Source organism: Oreochromis niloticus, linkage group LG4 (assembly GCF_001858045.2).
Source record: "Oreochromis niloticus isolate F11D_XX linkage group LG4, O_niloticus_UMD_NMBU, whole genome shotgun sequence".
Lineage (NCBI taxonomy): Eukaryota > Metazoa > Chordata > Actinopteri > Cichliformes > Cichlidae > Oreochromis > Oreochromis niloticus.
The window spans coordinates 3,932,093-3,957,049 of record NC_031969.2 but is presented as its reverse complement, the minus strand read 5'-3'; the positions used below and the strand labels follow the sequence as shown (position 1 = coordinate 3,957,049).

The 24,957-nt window shown below is 39.9% G+C and overlaps 1 protein-coding gene across 1 annotated transcript; it reads left to right on the top strand.

Moving 5' to 3' along the window:
- Window positions 1–8,653: 8,653 nt before the first annotated feature.
- hspb9 (heat shock protein, alpha-crystallin-related, 9) lies at window positions 8,654–10,257 on the top strand. The gene is made up of 2 exons (XM_003446445.5): window positions 8,654–9,006; window positions 9,549–10,257. The coding sequence occupies exons 1-2, from the start codon at window positions 8,786–8,788 to the stop codon at window positions 10,009–10,011; spliced, it is 684 nt and encodes a 227-aa protein (XP_003446493.1). The 5' UTR covers window positions 8,654–8,785; the 3' UTR covers window positions 10,012–10,257.
- Window positions 10,258–24,957: the final 14,700 nt, after the last annotated feature.

Below are 24,957 nucleotides of genomic sequence, written 5' to 3'. Positions count from 1 at the left end.
ATCTAGAGTCTCAGCTTCTATTTCTGGCATTGGCATCGTTTGGTTTACTGACACACTTCTTTATTTATGCAGCAGCCCCGATGATTCAAAGCTGACTTGAACATTATTCCATATGTGTTCGTCTGTATATCTTTGTTCTTGTGAACAGATCTTTTGGCTTCACTATAAACAGGCATTCCAATCCAACACATCCAAGGCATAACGGCTAAAGTTACCAGAGAGCTGAATTTAAATAACTTTTTTTTAATGACAAAATACTAAACTCCATAAAAACCTTTCACAGCCATTACAGACATCAAGATAATCAGTTGGCATTTTGTATCAGCAGACTGTACCAAGAGTACCAACCAATCACGTTCAAGCTTGTTTCTGGTTTGAACTAATGATCTGACAGTCTGATACCACGAATACATATGACACAGGCTCCTTGTAATGTTCACAAGCAGCGCTCACATACACACAGTGTGGAAATGTTAGCACTCTGAGCTCATCCTCAGTGATGAGGCCCTGTAACCTGAGACAAGACAGACTCTGTTTATAATACAAGCTCAGCTCTGAGCAACTGCTGAGGTCACTTGTTGGTTTTCATTTAATGTCTGATAAATGAAAATGTACACAGAGCATACAGCCTGACACATAAAAAGATATTTAGGAAGAAAAATTCCAAGATACTCATGTAGTATATGCTAGTTAGCTTAGCATAGCATAAAGGAAACAGTTACGCTGGATCTATTGAAAAGTAGTCAAACTTTACCCACCAGTTACTACAGAGAAAGATGATTCAAAAAAATAGGATTCAATATATTAAACTATAACAGTTTAAAATGGCAGCACACTGGTACATTGATTAGCACTGCTGTCTCATATCAGGAAGGTTTGAATCCACCAGCAGGCTGCGGTCTTTGTGTGTGGACTCTGCATGGTGTGCTTGTATGGGTTAAGATAAGATAAGACTTTATTGATCCCACGGCGGGTAAATTTGTGCGTTACCTCAGCTCAGGGACAGATAGCAGAAGAAAAATAAACAAACAAATACAAACAAATACATCTTTAAGTTGCTTGAAATTCAAGCTTGTTTCTGGTGTTTCTTGTTTCTGGCAAAGAAAAGTCCAGACGCTTTTCTTTGAAAACTCCTTTGACTACGATGACCTGGATGACTGAGAACCTTCACAGACACAAACAAATACAAAATAAATAAGATAATACACTAGTTTCTAAAAATGACAGAGTCTTCATTAATCCCATGCAAACATACACCTATCTGGAATAACCCTGACATATTACAAAACAATAATATGATTAATTTTCCAGAATGGAGTTGTAAAGGAATTAAATACTTAGAACATATATTAGAGGGAACAGAATTTATTCCATTTGACAGACTAGTTATACAATATGGGATCAACAAGAAAAGATTTTTAGAATATCAACAAATTAAATCCATAGTAAAAAAGAAATTTTACCTCAGTCAAGCTGAATTACAAACACCACCAAGTGCGGTACACTTTCTTATTCTTAAATCCCCCAAATTATTATCTGAAATATACAGAACACTTTCTAAAATAGATGAATCAATATCCCTTCCTATTGCAAAGTGGGAAGCAGATTTATCAGTAAGCTTAGACCAAAACTTCTGGTCTCAGGTATGCTTAAAAACCTTTAAATTGATTAAAAATCCCAGTCTGCAATTAATACAATACAAATTACTACATAGAGTGCACTATACTGGTCATCGGATGTTCAAGATGGGCTTTACATCTTCCAACAACTGCTCACACTGTCAAGGCAATACACCAGACAATTACATCCACGCCCTTTGGTTCTGTCCACCAGTGCAGAAGTTTTGGCGTGAGATATGTGAAGACTTATCAAAGTGTCTGAAATGTAACATTCCAGCCTCCCCTTTAGTGTGCTTGCTGAGCAACTTGGATGAGGTCACTGCAGAAATAAACACAGCCCACATTGTTTTTACAGCCCTATGCATTGCCAAGAAAATGGTCCTCCTTAACTGGAAAAATAAAACGAATCTTAATTCTAATCAATATAAAAACCATCTAATAGATCACATTAGTCTTGATACAGCCTCTGCCACCACATTTGATCAATCCCTTTGGGCTCCTTTGATCGGCTTCATCACCTAGTGGGGGTGGGGGGTCATGGTTTGGTCCTGCCTTCGCTATTGTGGTTGATGTGGAGGTTGGGACGGGCTTAGGGCGCCAGGAGAACCCCTGGAGACGTTATCCCTGGAGGGCTCAACCTGGGGGGTTGTGGTCATAACCTGGTTAGTGGCTCTGGTCGCTCTTAGAGGGTGTTCTCCTCGTGGCTGCGTGCAGCGGGGCTGGGGGATGGTCTGTACTGGCGGACGTAGGTTACTGGCCTGGTAGCCTGGCTGCCCCTGAGTGGATCCGGGGCAGGCGTGGGGGCTTGGGGTTCGGGGGTGCTTCGTCTCCGTGATGGGGCTCTGGCTGGGCCTTGGGGGCTTCGGTCCTCGTCGGTGTGTCGCCGAGGTTGTGGGCGGGTGGGTGCACGGGGGCTCAGCCCTGGCGCAGGGGGCCTCTGGTGCATCGGCCTAATTGGGGGGCTCTTCAACTGGCAGGGAGGTTGTTCCATCCTTGCAGAAGTCCACTCTGCAGGTGGGGGAGAGACATAGGAGAGGTGGAGAATAAACCTAACCTGGGTGTCTGTTGTCTTGTGTAGTCTGGAGATGATTGAATGTTGGGGTGGGTACAGTTTCCTCTGCGGTGGGGTAGGGTGGGCTTCCCCAGGTCCTGTGGTGCTGCTGCCGTAGGCCCCAGTCTGGATGGGCCGGGGCTCCCTTGCCTTGGTGGGTACCAGAGGACGGGGGTGCCTACTGGGGTCAGCGGGGGAGCTGGCCCTAAGGAGGGGCATCTTGCCCCTCCCTTCTTTTCCTCCCCATCCCCGGCTGCCTCCCTCTTCCCGCTCCACCACACCCACCCACACAGGTAGGGCCTTGGGGTGCGGGTGTGTCACCAGGGTGCAGGGGAGGCATTCCCCCCCCCTCTGTCCCCTTCTGGCCACCTGTGCCTCAATTTTATTCCACAACTTAGACATCCACATTATTCACACTCTCATAACACACACATACATATAGGGCCTTGAGGGTGACCACGTTAACGGCGTCCAGTGGACGGTCTGTGTTTTCAACCCTACCTCTGGCGCCGGTGCCCACCTGTCAATTTTAAATCCATGTAGACATTGAGGGTTCTCGGGAGGGGCCGTGCTAACACCTGCTGCTCTCTGGCAGCAGCACCATGCCCTCCCTTGTTTTAAATGCACTTTAGAACAACACGCAGCAACACTACACATGAGCGGGAGGAGGGAGGTATGGGGTCTTCACACACCCCCGTTCTCTACTAGCCATCGGGGCGAGGGACTGGGAGGAGGTGTTGGCTGTCCGATTGGCCTCCCTTCTGCTGCGGAGCCTGGGGTGGTCTGCTTGCCTCCACCCCGGGGGAAAGGGTCACATCTCTTGGGTCTGGGTGCCGTTTCCCCCTGTGGGGGCGAGGGTACCTGGACCCGGGGTATAGAGTATGTTTGGGGAGTATGATTGTGTGTACATGTCCATGTATGTCTATCCCTACGTTGGGTGAGTGCTGAGTGTTTGTATATGTGTGCATGAGGGTGGGAAAGCATGTTTGTGTCTGTGTGTGCCTGTTTGTCTGTGTCTACATGTCAGGTCGGGTCTTAGACTCCGACCTGAGGCCTATCTCCCCTCACCACACTCCCTGCCGGTAACTGATGCCCTCAGGGGTTGGTGCATTGGTGGTTCTTGGTGTCCGGGGCTGGGCGCTCAGGTATGCACCAGCTCACTCCCGGTGGCTACTTGGCGGGGCCTGGTGCCTGTCGCTCGGTCAGGCCTCTTCCGGGGCAAAGGGGCCCTCGGGCCTCCGGCCTCGGGGCCTGCAACTCGGTTCACTCTGGCAGAGCCGGCGGGCACGCCGGTGCAGCCCCCTCTGGCTTCTGCTCCGTGGCTACTGGGTGACCCCTCGTCTGGGGATCTCCTCAGCCCTTCCCAGGAGGGTGGCACGGATGCCCCTCCGGTGGTACTCCTTGGGCTCTCGCACTCTGGGGCCTCTGGATGTCTGGACCCTGGATCTCCTCCATGCCTGCTTCATGCCCTGGGGGACGGGGCTATGGCCCTCCACACCCTCTAGCAGACCGTTACATGGGGAAACCTTTTGTATACAAGCGCGCTGATCCACACAGGTATGCACACGGGTGTTCACTGTTCATAGACATAAACTACACCTTTCTTAGCTGCTACTTCAAAGCACATTGTGCGCTGTCTGTCCTGCGTGCTGCACAACAACATTCAATATTTAGTATTTACTGCTGTTCACACTTAGCTAGATTAACGTGATGGTGTTGTGTTTAGTATGTTTCTTTGTTTTTTTGGTTTTTTTGCTTGTTTTCTCTCCTTTTTCTCTCAACAGGTGATCCAGGAGATTTTTTTTTCTCTTTGTCTTTGTAAGTGCCCTTTCTCACTGTCCCTTTTCCCTTCTGTTTTTCTTTTCCTTCCTCTCTTTCTTTCTCCCTTTCCTATCCCCCAGTCATGTCTGTCCCATCTGTAACAACTGAAAATAAAGTAAATAATAACAACAAAGTTTGATCAAATGGACCAATACGGCAATGCCATGATGATCCATTTGGCAAAATAAATCCATTTGCTATCCTTGTTGGTCTTCAGACAACAATTCTGACGGCTAAAGAACCAAATGGGACAGGCAAAAAAAAAAAAAACCCCATTTTGGAGCATGACCTTTGCTGTCTTTACCTACATTTAGAGAGATGTCAAGAAAACAGTCAAAATAAAAATCTCTATGGGCTTAAATCTGAGCTTGTTATTGCCTCTTTTTTTCTTGCATGCTGCTGTGGTACTTAATTTAGTAAAATGTGATGATTCCTCCCCATCCCCGGCTGCCTCCCTCTTCCCGCTCCACCACACCCACCCACACAGGTAGGGCCTTGGGGTGCGGGTGTGTCACCAGGGTGCATCATGTGATGATGATTTTGGCTTAAACCTGATCCAACCTTTGTCAAGTAAAACAACTTAACTCAATAAGATAATGTTTTATTTGCTTTAGTGATCATTTATTTCCTCACTAGTTAATACTGGCCTTTTCATTCCAGTCAAGTTTCATTTTGTATCTAATAGAAAGAAGTTGAACGCTGCTAAAAGGAGTTTACATTTTTGTACTAGAAGATTTGTGGCTTCCTTTTGCAACTGAATTCTACTGATAAATCATTGAATAGAATTTGGCTGCATGCAGGCCGTCTGTCTGTGTTTAGATGATTTAGCATTCCAGTTGCAGCACGATGGTGCGGTGACTGTCACTGTTGCCTCACAGCAAGTAGGTCCTGGGTTCAATTCCACCATCTATCTGGAGTTTGCATGTTCTCCTTGTATCTACGTGGGTACTCTAGCTTCCTCCCACAGTCCAAAGACACACAGTTAGTGAGATTAGGTTAACTGGTGATTCTAAATTACCCATAGGTGTGTATGTGAATGGTTATCTGTCTCTCTGCGTTGAACCCTGCAACCTGACCAGGATCATACTAATCATTCTTTTGTCACAGTAAATTGTTCACGTCTTCTTATCCCTATTCAATTTAAAAGAGCACTGAGCACAGAGTGTAGGGTTCTTCTTCACCATGTGTTGTAAAATGAGATGAACACTATAAACTCCTAAAAAATCGTCAAAGATTCATAAAGATCAAATGAAGAAGCAAATAAAAACATGTGATCTTATATTAGACTGACTATGTACAAAATAAAAATAACAGGATTTTTTCCCATTATTTTACATGGTATTAATGAAGTAAATCATGACCTTCATTTTTTATTTACAGTAAATAAAGAGGAAATGAGAAATTGCTAACAAGCTGCTATTTTCCCAGAGAGGAAGAAGAAGAAGAAAACTAGCAGGACAGCAAACGAGGTGATTAAAGCTCAGTCAGCTCAGCTGGCGGAGCACACATCAGACTGATTCTCTGTTATTTAATATTCTATTACTTATATTAAAGGAATTTATTTTAAACTAATAGCTATGATTGGACCATGATCACGGTATATTGTAAAAGAAGAGATTGTATAATGTGTTAAAAGGGAAACATTAGGCTAAACCTCTTTTGAGTCATACTGGGACTGGGTGCAGCCCTTCATTCTGAAACAAACCACTTTAGCTCCTGTCCTGTTAAACCAGCTTTCTTCTGATGAGCTACTTCTCCCAAACAGCAGGTGGGTGGGCCTTCTGTGCACAGAAGTCCACAGACTGCTACAAGAATATTGCAGATTTTTAAATATTTACATTTTTGCTAAAATATTTCAGCAAGACTATTTCATAGGAAAAGTATGTATAGATATACTTTGCATGACTTGTTTGGCATGTTTTGGTTTTGTTTGTTTAAGTCATTACAGTGGTAATTAACCTTCCTGTAAAGTGCATCACCCACATGAGAAGTGACACTGTGGGAAATGTGACCTCTCCTTATTTAGAGAACATTTTAATGCCAAAAAGCTAAAAGCTTTAAGCTCTTACTGTGTTGCCAGGTTTAACCACTTTTCACAGTGGCTGTGCTGTGAAGCAGACATGCAGTTTCACTTCCATGTCCCACAAACCTTTCTTTAGTGATCAGGAGAGAACCATATTACCAAAATATATATCACTAAAAATCTTTCATTTCTTTATCAGTTCAATTTCAACCACAATGAAATTGGGTTGGAAGGATTAAAATTGTTTTTTCAGCATGAAATAAGAAAACAGGACAACCACTGAAACAGCTCATTAAAAGTTGGCATTAAAACTGAAAATATTCTGGAGATGAAAATACTCTTCAGGATATGTTCAGATAACCTCGAGTCCGCATTCTAGTTATGGCCAGTTTGATCAATCAAGACAGATTCTTCAAGATTAGGCAGTCCATCGAAGTAACAAATGATCTCTAGGTGGGAGAAGAATAAATCTATGTGGAAGGTGAGAACTCTCTTAAACAAAACTTAACAGGCTGCCTCAGTCTGCTGTGACCGTGGACAGAGGATTACTCTAACTGGTGGGTGTTATGTTTTGCAGTTGAGAAACCAAATCCCACAGCTTCAGAGACCTAGCTTACACAATACTTCTTATCCATAACGAACTTTTGTTGTCAACACAGCTTTAGATTTAGGTGAACATTGGGTACAGAGAATGGAGTTAAAGTTTTGCTTTTTTGATATTCAGGAACAATTTAGAAAATGTTTATGCTGGAATAGTTTCTGTCAGCCACAATACATGAATCCAAAAAAAGGTTCCTATGGTGTCTGTTCACTGATCACCTCTGCCAGCCAAGCCACGTGAAGGTCTTTGTTTGTGTCATTGGCCACATTCAAACATTAACTGTTTGAATGTGTGACTGTGTTATGATCTGGGTGAGTCTGAGTAATTTTCCACAGCATCGGCTCTCCTCACCTGGGTGGAGCCTTCCTCGCATCTCCCTGCTCCTCACCTGTTGGCAATTCCTCCAGCAGTATTTATGACCAACACTCACAATAAACCTTGGCCAGATTGTCTGCCTACCATATCAGTTCACTGCCTCTCATGTTTGTCTTGTGTTCCTCAGCATGTTTTGCCTAACTATCTTTTCCTGTTCTCTAGTCGGTGCCTGGATACATCTTGCCAACTCTCCCCATAATCACGCATCAGGATTCTGGTCTACTGCTGCTGGTAAAGCTCACTCACGCAAACCGCCATCCATACCTGCCTGCATCCCTGCGCACCCACATCGCACTCTGTACTCACCCGATCCAGTTTACCTCCTCCTCCAGCTAATCTCCACCTGCAACCATTGTTCCTGTTCGCCATAGCTTTCATTGCCCTGTTCCTGTCCCTGCTATTCCTGTGACCAGATTCAGCTTGTGCTCAGGCCCTTCTCACAAAGCCTTGTCATTGCTCACTGTTACATTTAGCTTTTGTTCAGTCCTCTCTGTTTAAGACTCCTGTAAAATAAAACTCTGTTAAAAGTCGTTCAGCTTCCGGTTTTGGTTCTGCGCTTGAGCCCAATCCCTATTCTCGGGCCATTGAGCCTTGACAGACTGTGGAGTTATTCTACAAATAAATATACTTTTTTATCTAAGGGTAACTGTAATTTACAAGCTAAGTCAGTTAAACGCAGCTGATGACACATGCTATTCAGTTTACTCTGAAGTCCTTAACAAGTGTTAAATTCAGCACACTGTAGTGCTTTTAGAAAATAGTAACTTTAAGTTAATTTAGTTACTAGGCAGAAATTTATTTTGGTCATAGTAAAAAAGAAATATTAGAATTTTGTGTTTGCTTTCAACATAGAGTTGAATAAAGTCTTTTAAAAAGTGTGGTGTCATTATTTACTTCAGCCCACATACTCTCAGAGAGACAGCACACTTTCAAAGTCTCAGTCTGGGTCACTTATGAGGAATGACAAATCAGCATATTTTCCCCAGCAGTATCATGGCCTTTTGCATACAAACCCAAACAGGCTATGACCATGTGTTGTCTTTAGCTTTTTGATTAATAGCAGAGCATTCCTGACTTCACTGGCACATGTTAGCAAGCAGCACTGAGCTCATAGAGCTTAAATAGCACGGTGGGAGGGCCGGGACAGAGCAGCTGGGGTATATAAAGGACTGCCGTGTAGATTCCCAAACTAAGAGAAGAGTCAATACAGAAAAACTGAGGAAGCTTTCAGTTCTCACTGGACCCTGAAGATCAAGTCAGAGGCAGGAACCTGCAATCAGAACAACATTGACATCATGTCCCAGCACGCAGCCTTGACCAGCTTGTTTGGCGATGACCCTTTCTTCAGTCATGAGCAGCTGCTGTGGCCGCTCAATATTGAAGCCCTGTCTTCTCTCCAGCGAGACTTCTTCAACCGGAGAGCCAAAATAGCCAACAGCCTCCTGAGCCAGCTCTATGATGGGCCCCAGCTGCTCAACTTCAGCCAGATGCCCCTAATGTCTAACACATTGAAGCGGTATGTGCAGTAGCCCAATTTTACTAGTGGATATACCTGATTTGGTGTTTGTTCAAACCTACAGATTTGATTTTAACTTAGCATCCATAAGATCACCACTGATCTGCCTAGAGTTATGGTTTGTTTTAGCCACATGCTAAGTGCTAAAATGCTTAAAGTGGTAATGAAGTCTCATGTGTTTTTAGCATCAGATTTTCTACTAAAATATATTTTATTTGACTTTTCTAAACAGGTAAAGAATCTATTAAAAGGGTAGAATGCTACCTAAGATCTACTCCTATCCTAGGCTTAAGCTTAGTTGGATTGTCAATGATCAGTTTAGACATTCAAACATTTTATGTGTTCAAAAAAAATGGAAATTTCTGTTAAAAAAAGAAAAAAGAAAAACAAAGACATGATGATGATGATGATGATAATAATAAATAAGGCAAGTGTTAACAGAACCCAAACCCTACCCCAAACACAACTATTAAGAGGTTAACAGCCTTTGTGGGTCAGGAGCAATGATGGAGAAATGATTTCTAATACTGATTCACTTTCAGGCTGAGTGATGATGAAGAGCAGCAGAGAGAGCTTTCCACTACAGAGACCCACAAGGAAGTACAGCCAGCTAATGAAAACAACGGTGACCTCCTGGTGACACTAGATGCTCGCGGTTATGCCCCCAGTGACATCACTGTCAAGCTGGAAGGCCGGCGTCTGGCGGTCGTTGCCATGAAGGAGGCCGGAGCAGAAGAGAGCCAGTCCTGCTCCTCCTCATCCTCCTGTGCCTCCTCCTGCTCCTCTGCATCTTCTCAGGCAGGGTTCGCCCAGAAGATCGACCTGCCTCCTCACCTGGATCTGTCCGGCCTCTCCTGTTCCCTGATGGATAACGGACAGCTGCGTATCCATGCCCCTGTGGCTAAGGAGGCAGCTGGAGAGGAACGCCAGGTACCCATTCGTTTCAGGACATCGCTGGAGTTTCCCATCAAAAAGGACAACACAGAGGAAGAGCAAAGAGACTAGTGCATATGTGCCCCCCAACACACACACACACACACACACACACACACGCGCACACACACACACACACACACACACACACACACACACACATTTTTAATGAATGTATTTATATACACCCTTCCACAACAAAAAGACTCTACGATGAGTAATGTTTACAATTATTAGATAAAGACAACTTTTTATTTTATAACAATGTGCAATTTGTATCAACTGTAAAAATGAAATAAAGTGTCAAATGGAAAATAATTTCATATAAAATTTGCTTTTGCTGAGGACTCATGTGACCACATGATGGTGCCAACAGCCTACTCACATGAGGAGAATGAAGGAGTAAAAAGAAGTCAGGAGACACAGATGGAGGAAGAGAACAAGAAGAATCAAGCTGGCATTAACTCCCCTAAGGTGGCTGAATTAGTACCCTTAAAAGGTTCAAGTGACATTTGGTTTCCTGGGGCGAAGTTATTTGCCGGCGTGCTGGAGCTGGTGACAAACAAAAGGAGCAGTTTAACATTTTATGAGTCCTACCCTGAGGGTGTCATGATAGAGAAGAGAAGAAATAAAGGCATTATTAGGAAAGGCGAACAGAATAGAATGAAAGGGAACAGAAACACTGGCAGTTTCTGAGGGATTAGTTCAACCAAATCCTAACCATACTTTTTCTTTTCTATGACAATACCTTTAATTTGATTTTTTATAAGATCTGCTGCCAATGCAAATAAGGTAGCTAAATTTACTTTATGATACTAAGTTGGGCTTTAGAAAAACTGCATAAAAGGTCATATCTTAGCCAAGACCCTACCGAACATAACCAAAATAAGAAGATAACATTATTAGATTACTGTTATTAACAATTGTAGCACACAAATCAATGAGATTTTATCAGAAATGTTGCTAATTTATAAAAAAAAAAAAATCAGGAAATCTTTAAGAAAAGTTTCTTTATGCTTCGATGTGCTATTCTAAAATTTGGTCAACTGCTCAGTCTTCTTTGGTTTAATTATTCTTGTAGTTGTTGACATTGTCAACAAAGACACACACTTGTGTATGGAAAGTCAAACAATTGCACTGCATGCCAGGATGAAAATCAATCCACAAAGTCCAAGGCACTCCCTGAAGACTTCTGCAATTATCTGTAGTGAGGAATAGATCAGGATGAGGGTTAAGATCTATTTCTACACCCTTAAGTGTTTCTTGAAGCACGGCGCTCCTGATAATTGTAAAATAAAAAATATTAGTGGTCTGTAGAGCTACGTTTAACCTTGATAGAAGAAATAACCAAGAACTCAATGGTCACCTTAGCAAAGCTTTAGAAGTCCATTGAGGAGACAGAAAAAGTGACCAGATGGATGACTATGAGGAGTAAATCAAGCCTTTATAGGACTTGGCAGAAAAACAGAATTCAGAATTTACTATGTCCTTTACCAAACCATATGGAATTCTGTGAAAAGAGCTGCAAATGACGATTCACAAATGGTGCCTTTTTACTCTGATTTAATAATAATAAATAGAAATACATTTTATTTAAAACACTCAAGGACACTTTACAGAACAAATAAGACAAGCATAAAAACAGGAAATGAACACAATGATAAAACAAAGTTTAAGAGCATCAAGTAGTTATACTCCATGCTGTAAAAATGGAGTATACATGAGTAATATATAAGGTCACAAAATGGGGAAAACTGTTCAAATCTTGGCAGAAAGAGGCTGTAGAGACCAACCCAACATATTTAAAAGCTTGCTGATGCTAGCTAGTAAAGCTACATTTTAAATTTATGTTTTTCTGAGGAGTCCTGCATTCTGGGTCTGCTCTCCACCACCCGCACAGCACATCGTAAATAACTGTGTCTCTTCCACTAACCTCTGACAGCAGACCTAGCAAATATCCCCCCTTAGGTCTCATTTGGGGTTACTATGGACATACCCATATGGTCCAGTGGGCAGCCCACTCCCACAAGATGGCAGTACATTACAAGATTGATGAATACGCTCTTTAAATAACATAAAACTGGTTTAAGAAGTCTTTCTGATCTGTATTTTGATGTTTATTTTTTTGTTTATTAATTTTTTGCAGTTAGGAAGTTCTGTGAAACATTTCATTGCACAGGACAATAACATTCACAGGAGGAAATAACTGAGCAGATCATGTGATAATTGTAACGTCCTTTGTGTAAAATTAACAGGTATCTGCTTTTTTGTTCGTACATATTTCGACTTGTTGCTGTAGCAGAGATGGGTTTTTACATTTTGTGGGAAGAACTGCAAGCAAATTCACACATGCACAAAGCAGATTATTGAGATGACTTGTGCATAGAGAGAAGTGTCTGCTAGTTTTAACAGCATCCTCCAGTGAGGGAGTCCTTCTCCAGGAGAAACTGAGTTTGCCGCCTTATTGGACTGGAAAATCCATCATTATTATGACCTTATAACTGTCTGCAAGGAAAATGTGCAGCCATTTCCTGCAAAAGTATATATGGGAGGGCAAAGTCTTGGGATTCATTGCAACCCTCATTGCATTGCAGTCATTTGCAACCCTTTGATTCTTTTCTTCTCCCCCCCCCAACAGAAAAACACACACACAAATGTTTTTTATATCGTAGTGAGGACATCTTATTGACATAATGGTTTCCCCAGTCACTTACCCTAACCCTAGCATGAAAAAGAACGCTAATCCTAACCATAACCTAACTGTAACCCTGACACTAAAACCACATTTTGAGCCTCAAAAATGTCAAAATAGTGGGGATGGGCATTTTGTCCCCATTACGGACTGTTGGTCCCCACAAGTATAGTGGCATGCCAATTTCTGTCCTCACAAAGATGCCTAAACATGTGCGCACGCACGCACACACACACACACACACACACACACACACACACACACACACACACACACACATCTGTATTACTCCGATGGCAGTGAACAGCCCTCATTCTGGATGACATCATTCTACATGCGTGAGCACGTTTAGTTTTAGAAAGGCAAGAACTTACGCACATACAAACACTTAGACACAAATCTATGCATAGTCACAATCACGCACACCTACACACTATAAACCCCTGCAGGTCCTGTGAAGACATTTCTGGGAGGCCAGTTATGAAAAATTAGAGGGAGAGAGACAAGTTTGTCACAACTGTTTGAAATCATTGATACAAGAAGAATGCAGAAGTTGTGACATGAGCAATCTCATATATGTATTATTTTTCTGTTTTTATGTACCTCTTCCACACCTGTAAACATATTACAGAAACAGTGTTATGAACCTTTCAATGTACGGAGTGCAAGTCACACTAACATGAAATGCTGATATTTTTGTCTTTGGCTGAAAACAACAAAATGCTACAGTTAACTGATTTTAGCAAAATAAAATTTCAAGAAAGAAAAGAAAAGGAAATATATTTTGACCCCTCATCTTTGTCAACATGGCCTAAATGGGGGAAAGTACTGATGAGGATGACCACTCTTCTTATTCAGTTTTGGTTAAATTGGCTTTGTATGAATTGGAACTGAATTGGGTGACTTATTCCCTTTGTCACCTTTCACATCTTTTCTCTTTTCCTTCTGCACTCAGCATTATGCTGTGCCTCAATGCTGCTGTTTACCACATAAACATACAGCACAGTCACAGCCATACCAACCACACACACACTAACATACAGCCATACAAGACAGACAGATAAACACACAGTTTTGGTGAAAATTCAACACTCTACCATGACCACACCGAGGTTTGTCACATGGACTGTACGTGGAATTGGTTTCAGGGGAAAGAGGCTCAAAATGACTAATCGCTTTAATGGCTTAGGCAGACATGGTCTTTCTACAGAGACTCATATGTCCAAAGCATCTTTACAGGCACTCACCTCTCCTCATTTCCTTCCCACATTCTCACCCTGCTACAACTCAAAACAAAGAGGTGTAGCCATATTATTTAGCAGGAAAATGAACTGCACTGTTAGCAACACTATTGCAGATCCAGAAGGCAGATTACTAATACTTTATCTATGTGTTCAAAATATGGATCTATGTATCACTAGTATAAATGGACCAAATGCTGATGACCCCTCCTTTTTTTATATCTTCTTTTTTTCACTCTCAATCCCATCCAACTTTATTTATAAAGCACTTTATAACAGTCAGCACAGGAAATAAGTTAAGAACAACAGATAAAACAAAACAGAAAAAATAAAAAATAAAAACAGTATAAAAACAGCATACAATGAACTACAAAAATACAATTATCTTTAAAAAAAAAAAACCCCAACAGCTCACAAGGTGTCAAAGGGCGGGGTTTTCCTTCAGATCACTCTAACACTAAAACTTCTAATAGGAGGAAACTTACACCTGTCTCAGTACAGCAGTGAGTCAAAGGATGTGGCGGTGATTTTGGTCTTTGTGATGCTTGGCATCACCCCACTCTCAGGTATTACACCTTCTTTTCACCAGTACATCACTCGCACTGTCGCTCAGACTACTTTTCAGTTCACAGCTCCATTATGAGGGATATTAAAAACACTCATTCTATCTCTATCAGTGATCATACGCTGGTATTTATCTGTCTGACACAGAAAAGAGTCACACCACTACTACCTTTCACATAAGAAAAAGAAGGAAAAAACACTTTCTAAACTTATTAAAACTAGAACCAAAAATGAAATCATTAGAATCTGCCTATGCTGCCTCACCACAAGAACATATAATTACCAACCCGAGAAAACTAAAACTGGAACTAAATGAAATAATTAAGACAAACGCTGGGTTTGAAAAAACTTACTAACCAGTTAAGCTAAATAAAGAAAACAACTATTTATTCCATAAAGGATTCCACTGGGATTGTTGCTCCTGACCAACAATACATTAAATGAGGTGAAGCTTATAAATAAATATTTCAAATATTTTTTATGAAGCTTTATACTTCATGTCAGCATCAGATGGGGAGTTAATCCTTCTGATGCTGACATTGCAGAATTTCTTAACAAGATAAATCTACTGAAACTAAATGATGAACAGATTCTGGCTATGGCTTCACCTCATTCAATGTCTGAATTCCATTAAGCCTTACAGCAAACAAACAATAAAGACTGAGGACCAGATGGGTTTTACAAAGAGTTTTGGTCTATGCTAGTGCCTACTTTTTTCAGAATGGCCACTCAAATTCAGAACGATCATTCTCTATCCCCAAACATGAACTCAGCCCTCTTCTGGGTGGATCTGTGAGTGGGGCATAAGGCTCTGGTGCCAGAGTTCACCTGGTCTCTGGCTGGGTGCCTCCTTACAGTGGGCTGATCTGCGCCTTTCGGCTACCTCGCTGTGTAGCGTGGTTTGGCCCATGCTGGGAAGTCCAGTCTGCCTATAGAGAATTTATAGAGCTGATCTTGGAAAAGCAAAATGCGTTTGGCACAAAAGCACAATCAGATCTTAATACCGATTACAAAAGCTGCCAGAGAGGAGAGGATTAAAAAAAGAAATAAAGAATTGGAACTGTGGAAATTCAAATGTCAAATTTCACGTCTTCTGACATTCTGTCATTACACGTCTCTGTTTGACCTGTTGTTGCCTGTTTGTAAGTAAATATGAAATAAACAAAATATCTAGTATATTGTTTAATTCTTTTTTAATAGAGATTTATAGGTTTTTCTTCATTGACACTTATAACTGTACTATAGCAAATATAAATGTTTGTTCTGTTTATTTTGTTATACACTAAGCACACTGTGTTTGAATTAGATGTCAAGTGGTCTTTTACAAGTATCAAATATGTGAAGAGCTGGAGGGATGGATCCATCTCACTATTGGCATAACCTGGTGCATATCTGTCAGCTTTGATAAAACAGAGAACAAGCTGTTTTTATACTCAGTAATCCATTAGTCTATGTAAGACCCTTCATCCACTCTGAAGAACACAACAACCTTAAAAACCAGCAGCATTAACTGGAGCAGACTGATAGACGGGCAAGCACCCAACATGAAGGGATATGACTACAACATGACAAAGAACAGAGTGAAACTGAGGATTTAAATACGCAAAGAGGTAAGAGGTCATTTATCATTTAACATTTACCTGGAGTCTCAAGCACCACCTCATCTACAGATAGCTTCAGTATGTAGCTTTGTCAGACATTAGCTTGGTGGACTCAGGTGATAAAATCTCATCAAAGAGAGAAGAGCATGGCATTTAATATCCTGAGGTAAATAATTGACTTATTTCTGATTCTGAAACAAAAAAAATATAAATAAAATTGTATTTGAAATCAAATCCTAAGTGGGGTGACAAAATGTGTAGCTTTGGGCTGTTACATTTTAATGTCTCAGCACTGTTCAAAGGTAGATCCTCTCTGATTAATCTACTAGCACTGGTGTAAGCAGCACCAGCCAGAGTTTTATCCTGCAGGCTCAATTTTGCACTCAAGCCAGCTCTGGCATCAGTGCGCTTCTCTACAAACTGCCAAAATGTGATTGATGTCTTAAATAAAAATTAGATGTGCATAACCTGGAGGAAACACTTCATGACTTGCTCACTCATAATAGGCTATAAGCAGACATAATGTTGGCTACATTTTATATTATAGAGCTTGGGATTTTCTGTCATAATACTTCCTGAAGTTTGTAATTTTGTAAACACAAGCAGCAAAGCTATTCTTCCTAAACAATTATAATTACAATTTAAAATTAAATTAGTTTACATTTCATAGTATTTCATGTTTCTGACCCTTACTTAGGCTCTTTTAAAATGTCCAAATACTGCTTTGGTTTTGCTTTTGATTCCCATGCTAAAAGTGGATGGACTCTTATCAGCTATTGTGAGTCATGTTGGCTCAAGATGTGCACCAAATGGTATTACTGTTATGACATGTGGCCAACTGATTCATCATACTTGACAAATGTGGAATTATCATGTACTGACACTTTTTCCACAGTAGTAGAAGGAATGTAAACAAACACCTCTGGTGACTACAAAGCTGCATTTCATATGTTGTGTTCAGTATCGGGTTCATTTTATTCAGTAGGAAAAAACAACTTTTTAAATGTATCTTTTTTGTACTGTAAGTCTGGACCACTCTGCTATCCAGATATTACAGTTAGTCTGAAATGTCACTGCGAGAGCACATCAACCCATGTTTCATCCTCTTCCACTGCCTTCTTGTTCCTTTCACATTTTAAGATTGTGTTGCTTGTTTTTAGGCTTTAGATGAACTCGCCCCTCCTTATTTATCTGGGCTTTTAAGTATCCACAACTCATCAAGGACACTGAGGTCTTCAGATGATTCTGAATGTTCTAAGGACAAGGCTAAAACATACATGGAACTGGTCTTTTTCCAGCTTTAGGCCCTGACCTGTGGAAACACCTGCCTAACCCTTTTCACGCATAGTGGTCACTACAGTGGACCGCTATTCAAAGGCTGTTTTCTTGTATTTGTCTCAGTGTTGACGGTACACTTGAACATAAACCATTACATTGGACACTGATGTGTCACTCCATACCCTGTCACCCACTCCAAAGGTGATGTTGTCCACATAAGTGGACATGTACTATTTGAAAAATACATGTTTAAAAAATGAAGTTCAAAAATAGGTTGTCATAATTCATGCTGAAAGGGCTAATCAAATCTTCATAATAATTAACAGACCTTCAAGTCCTGCCTCAAATCTCACCTGCTTTCCCTGACTTTTAATATGTGCCCAGACATCTAAGTCTCAGCATGCTTTATTGTATTTTATATTATTTTATTTTAGTGTATTCTATTGTTTTTATTGTACTTTATCATTGTTTTATTGTTAACGTAACCTATAAAGCACTTCGGTCAGCTATAGTAGGTTTAATTGTGCAATACAAATAAAGTTGAAGAAGTTGAAGTCTCTTCTAAAAAAGCAGAAAACAAAAACAACAAAAACTTTTTAGTATTAGCACATGCTAGCAAATGCTTACTATTCTTACTATACTATTTTTATTAGCACGTTCAGATAGCTTTAATATAAATGATTTATTCACACCAGACAGACATGCTTTACTGTGCAGCACCTTACAGTGATGTGATTAATGACGCATCTATGAGAAGAGTTTCTTTTTCCTCTTTTAGAGGAAGAGCATTTTAGTTCTGAACACAAATTTGCATATCCCCATAAAATGGTTGTGAAACAGTGACAGTGTTTGCAATCTATATAGAAAAAACTTACATGACATATATTATCCTGTCTCCCTGATGCACAAAGTTACACTTTGCTAGATTAATATGTCTGATTGAGAATAACATACAGAGGGTGCAAGAAATGCTCAGCAATGAAATGTGATGACCTTTAGCATCGCGTTTCAATGCACGCTGTATTTTTCGACATGTTACAGCATAAATGTTTAATGTTTGAGGGAGCATGTTTTATCTCTTTAACTATATGTAATCAAATTAATTTTAGCACCTAAATCTGACCAAGTGAGTTTTGTGATTACATCAACAAGTAAAACTGAAATATACAAATCATAAAAAGGGAAACAAATTAGCGAGTAAAAAAGAGCTAATGAGCCTGCAAAATACAAAGGTCTCTTGGCTGATATTACAATTACAGTGACTTACATCACTGCCTTGCCTCGAGCCTCCTACGGCAGACTTGGCAGCTTAAGTGGGGTGTTATATCTAAGAGTGCAATATTGCTATGCCTGCCTCCAAGGGACACCTCATAAGGGGGAATGGGAGTTTTTGATGCACTAGGATGAGGATGTGAAATGCTTGTGTTTTTTGCTAAATAAAGACGAATAATAGTCATTATTTTTAGTAACACATAGTTGGTTCATAATGGTAACTAAGTGAAATGATGAATTTAATTTCAGCAGATGGATGAAGGGAGGCTGAAGTTATTTATTATACAATATGAAGTGAACCTGGTCATTGAGAAAGACCCACACTAACCCACACTAACTGCTGGGGTTGCTGGCACTCTAATTGTGCTTAGCTAAGTTGAAGTTGAAGGCAAGCATCTTCTCCTATACCTGATCATTGGACCACAGTTATAACTGTACATCTGTGGCTCTGGTGTGGTTTAATCATTGATTTTAGTGCCACGTATGAAAATGATTGAACCTGATCTAAACACTTTAAAAGTACTGTTCTCCTCATCAGGGAACCATGTAATAATTTTTTTATTTAATGAGACAAGATTCACAAAGGGTCTCCTAGACAGAACACGCAACAACTAAAATCTATTAATCTATTCCATTACCAACTCTTCTTGGTTCCAATTGTGAGAGTAAAAAGGATCAGCATACTTATTTAAGAATAAGACCAATGCCCAATATTTTCATCTCACTATCTCTGTCCCAGCACAGAGATATCCCTTTTTCTTTCTTCTACTAAATCTGTTTTTTTCTGCCTCTTCTCTCATAGAGGGTAACAGGTGTGTGTGCAGGAAATAGGGGGATCAATGGCTCAAATGAGCTTTATTGATTGAAGGAAAGGCTACCAAAAGCCCTGAGGCTTTGGACCACTTCTTTAACCTTCTCTTTCTTGTTTGGTTTCTTTCTCTTTCCAGTGTTTTCTTTTTTTAATCCATATGCCTTTCTTAACCTATTTTCTCCTTTCTATTTTTGTATGTACAGATACTTCTGACCATCCCGCTGACAACATCCCCCCTCACAACCTGTAAGGACGCTTGGGACTTTTCAATCCAGCACTAAGTGTAAGGAGTTACATGAGATCGTCCATCAAGCTGTTTCTGGCACATCATAAAAAAGTACCCTGCATTATACTGGGGTGAAACCCAATACCCATGACAAAAACAAGGCCTTACATTTGCAAATCAAATCAAATAAATAATTATTTCTGGAGGTTTTATTGCAGCACTTTCTTTGCAATGAATTAGGGGCTAGGAATATTTGTTCTTTGTGACCAGAGGGTGACCAGCTAGGCCTGTAAGACCGAGACTGAAGGGACTAAGTGCTCAAAAAGAACACAAAGTTAATAAATCTCATGCAACAACAAAAGAAGCAAAAATAATAATTGTTTATTAGATTGATCTCAAAATACCATTTCCTTTTTTGTTAATTCACCCAGTGTGAGATATGCCTCAGATGAAGCAGTCTCGCCTAGATTAGCACAAGTCATAGCCACCTGCTGGAATCAACCATGAACCATGAGTTTCGACATGCGTCTCCAGTGGCTGGGACACATATCCATGGCAACATGTTGGACTTAGACCGGAGAAATAAAATGCAATTGCCACATTGTGGTCCTACCACCCACTGGGGAGGAAAATTGGTGGGTGTTCTAAAAACTGGAAAGCGAGCGAAACTCTGGCATTAGTGTGCCAAACACTGTCTGCTGCATAAATAAAGGTGAAATAATCTTTTATTACAACCAACGTGAATATTAATCACATATCTGCATTCATTCTCAAAAAAGCAGTATATAGCTTGTCTAAAATCATTTATTAGACAGGATTTAAACAAATCATAGGAAATTTGAATTTTTTTAAAGATATGAATTGTTAGGTCTTTGAAATGTAATTACTGGCCAAAAAAAGAAAAATACATGTATACAGGCCCCTTCTAAAGATTTCAACAAGCACAAGTTTGAAACAACTATTTGAATAAATCACAAATAACCTCTTTCAGTTTAACGTCTAATGAAAACCTTGACTGAGTGAAATGAATGTGTATTGTATTAAAAACAGTTAATGCTTTCTTTTGGTTTTATTATATATACTTTATAGTTCATTTCATCATGACAATGTGTTGCTTATTGTTCAGACGTTGATATTAAAAGTTGGTATGAGATAGTGATCGTATCATGTTTTTAATGAACAGCAACAGATGATGAAGTTAGCAGCGGAATGAAATACATTTGCTGCATGGTGAGAAGAAAAACAAAACGGCCATAATAAGATTGCTATGAAACTTGAGCTCATTACTCTCCATGATCATATTATCTTTAGTTATATTAAATAAAGAGGTAGAAGTGTTTCCAACACAGCATTAAGATTTATAATTTGAATACACTCTAATGGCCGTGAAACAGCTTTGTAGAGGATGAAGCAGTGCGAGGCACATATACACGTCAGACAATCACATTCACTTAAAATTAGACAAGCAGCTAAGGCCCACACTGTGCTGGCCCCAAACCTGTTTTTGACTTTTAGTGCTATTGTAGGATCTTTGCTGTACAATCTAAAGTGCTTTGAGGCGGCTGTTGTTGTTATTTGGAATATAAATAAAACTGAACTGAGCTGAAAATTCATAAACCTACTGTCATGCTTTAATAAAGAGGTGCAGCATCAATTTTGCAGATGAAAGATTGTTGTTTTTGCAGCTAGCCTCATCGTATATTTTAGGAGAACACAACATGCAAAGGTTTCACTGAAGAGTATTTAAATAAATGATACATACTGCAAATTGCACCTGTTATCAGAAGCACATGCAGAGCTTGCTATTTTCAGATCTGTTACATATACCACATTGAAATATCTGTCAAAATGTAGAAATTTACAGAGCGCATGTGAAGCAATTAATGCCTGAATCTAACAATTATTTTTTATTTATTGACTGTCATGAATAACTGCTGCCTCACATGTCATGCTGAAAAAGTCATCAAGTGGGTTCATTTTTCACCTGCTAATCTGCACTGCTCTTGGTAGCATGTTGGCCATTATCTAAAGTGAACTGGCTGCTTCTGTATTTACTTTACTGCACTGTTAGCAGATTACACTCAGAACTTCCCATCACTTCTATCAGTGTTTTTGGGAATACAGCCTCATACTTGTTTGCCCCACTTAGTAAATCTGTCCCTAAGTGTGAAACAGACACACATACAAGCTCATCACAGCAGTTGCGTTAGACTGATGCGTTGTTCCTGGTGCTGATACAGCTGCTTATCAGTAAAGTCTGCCTGTCATCGTCTCGACAGAGCAGAGATACAGGCTTAAATAAACACAGAAAGGCTCCTGAATATCAATCAGACTCACTTTAAATGCAATTCTGTATCTGTGTAGGTTTCTTTGTGTGTGTCTGTATGTGTCTATCTGTGTGTGTGTGCTTCACAACAATCCTAAAACATCTGTATTTGTAGCACCTATTAGCTTGATACACTAGAAAAGGCTGTAAATTTAAAAGAAAAAAAATATTTGGAAATTTCAATTTCAATTTGTGTGTGTGTGTGTGTGTGTGTGTGTGTGTGTGTGTGTGTGTTGGGGGGCTGAGTTATGTGCATCAACATGGGCAGCCCTGCGTGTTTTATCAGTGCTGTTTAAATGTTTCCTGCCACTCATCTCCCTCGTTTATAGCGATTCTAACCTTTAGAAGGCTGTTATTGATACAATCAGACAGAAATACACAGATGCGCACACTGACGCAGACAGACTGACATGCTCTTTGTTCAGCTTTTTGTTCCTTATGAATAGATTTTATATGCTTCCATTAGCTTCCATTATATGGTTATCCCACATGATTAGCAGGGCGTCTTACAGTCATGGTAACAAATAAGTAGGTCCCTGTAAAATTACTAATAAAGCCTCTTGAATAGAAGTGTGTGAAGCTGTATTGCCAAGTTTTACAACTGATGAAGTATATAATCAAAGCTCCAAATGATGTGAAATACAAAATTTTATTGGACCAAAAAAATGTGTTTTCTAAATCGAAAGGCTACCAGCACCCGAAGGGTCAAAAGAAGTTAACAAACCTAAATTTGATCAATTTCAACAGGTAATTCTGTCATTGAAGTGCATGTATCTAATTTCAGAATGACTGCGTGAATATATTATTTGTTGGAAAGATCTTTTAAAAAGAACATTAGAGCAAAACAACAGTTTGCCAATGAAAATACAAGGAAAGGGCTTCTGGAGCTTCACACAGCGCAATTCCTCATATGTGTACATGTACTTGGTCTAGAAAACTGATTCTGATTCTGAAGACCAGACCTTTTGGAATGATATTCTCTTGATAGATGAATCAAAATCAAAATTGTTTGGAAAAAAGTAATACTACACATTTTCAAACATATGAATACCAGATGTAAAAGGTCATAAGTACTTGAGGTAAAACAGGTAGTATGTCCTAGTTGACCTTCAAACATCGTGAAACCAATGAATATTTTAGCATTTTTAAATCATTAATAATTTATAATTGAAACAAACAGGAACAAAACTGCAATCTTAAATCTTCATGATTGGTCGAACTTTCATCAAGTCATGATGTCAAGACAGTTGCAAAAGAAGGCAATACTGTCTTCTGATGGCAAAGCTGCTATCATGTTTTTTGCAAAGAATTATTTTTGTTGAAAAAGGTTTTCCTTAGTTCACATGCTTTTTGTTAACATATATCCATGGAAGGGCAGGATGGTCCCAGGACAGAGCCATACTATTAAATTTAAGTTAATACAGGTCAAAATAAACAATAATGAAAGCGTATACATGCATTACAAGTGACTAAAGAGATCTATAATTATTAGTCACCAGGGGTCTATTAGAGGTTTGTGAAAGCAACATGTGTGTATGTGCTTGCATGTCAGGGCATTGTGACTGACTTATGTAGAGCAGGTGCTGCCTCACTAGACAGACACATTAAAGTATTGCTACACTGTGTCGGGATTTACAAGGACTGCCTCATCTTCTGCTGTGAGAATCAGCGCAAGTGATCACACAGTGACGTTGGTCAGGAACTTAAGTCTACGCGCTGTGACTCACACGACTCCTCTGGTGTCATTTGTTTTAACATCGATGGTAAGCTGAGGTTTTTCCCCTAAGTCTTTGCTGTCTCTTGTCTTCTGGTTAAAAAGAGAAAACATCATGTGATTATGCTCAAGATGATGCACCTGATCACACCAATGTTAGACTATTTTCATTTCCAAGTTGTTCAGAACTCTGTGTCATCATATTTAAACTCTGGTTTTCCGTAAGTGTATTTTTTTTTAATTTGCAAAGTTAATATTATGAAAAGAAAAATTTCCCCTCCAGCCAGTCTTTATTGTTTATTATGTTAAAAAATTGTTTATTGTCTTTTTGTATCTTTTAATTGTTTCATTAGTCCTTGTTTTCTTTGGACATTTTAAATTATCTTGTCTTTGGATTTTATCAATAAACTTGGTCAGTCTGCTTCCTGCCTTTCAGCATCTTTCTTGCTTTTTCCATACGTCATTGTCTCAACACTTGGGTCTACTGAAGAAATAATCAGCAACAAAGCACAAAACTCCCCACAATGTTCTTTGGCTGTTAAACTTAGAGGCACTTTTTTAAGTTAATCACTGCCATAGACTGTGTTATTGGACCTTATGTTTATGCTTGTTGCTCTGGGATACATTTCTTATTTTAGTGAGACCTGTACAATTTTAACAAGCTATTCCGTGCTCTGGTGTAGTTGGGCAAAAAATGTATCCAACCATCTATGTAAACAACAGCAGTAAGCTGAGAAAAATCTGCAGCACTGTAAAGAGAAAAGTGGAGTTTTCTAGAAGTAGTGACAAACTCTGCTTGTTATTGTAAGAGAATGAATTTTAACATATTGTGGCAAGAATGATGGACACAATCATATATTTGCACTCTTTCAGCACTTTTTATTCCCGGTTGCTGCTCCTTCAACTCTCAGCTGCAGCTTTTGGTAAATGGACTGATTCTTATATAGCGCTTTTCTACTCAAAGCACTTCAGCTGCCAGCCACACATATACAACAACAACAACAACAACAACAACAACAACAACACTCCTCAGGTCCCAGCACATTTAATAGGGGAGGCGTGATGAGCTGATTGAGCTCAGGTGTGTCCATCTTCCCCGCAGCCGCGCCACAAACCACGCCCCTCCACACATATCGTTCTAATCCACTAGTAATATAAAATATTCATTATAGACTCTTCAATTAGGATTGATTAGCTAACCCCACACCTTTAATGTTAACTTGCTAATCAATACTGGCCAAAGATATTATATGGTAGCTCAATATCACACCCACCATACAATGGGCACTTTCT

Coding starts and splice junctions, on each gene's coding strand:
- hspb9 (XM_003446445.5), top strand. CDS start 8,786: ATGTCCCAGCACGCAGCCTTGACCAGCTTGTTTGGCGATGACCCTTTC. Junction 9,007..9,548: donor ATGTCTAACACATTGAAGCG/GTATGTGCAGTA, acceptor ATTCACTTTCAG/GCTGAGTGATGATGAAGAGC.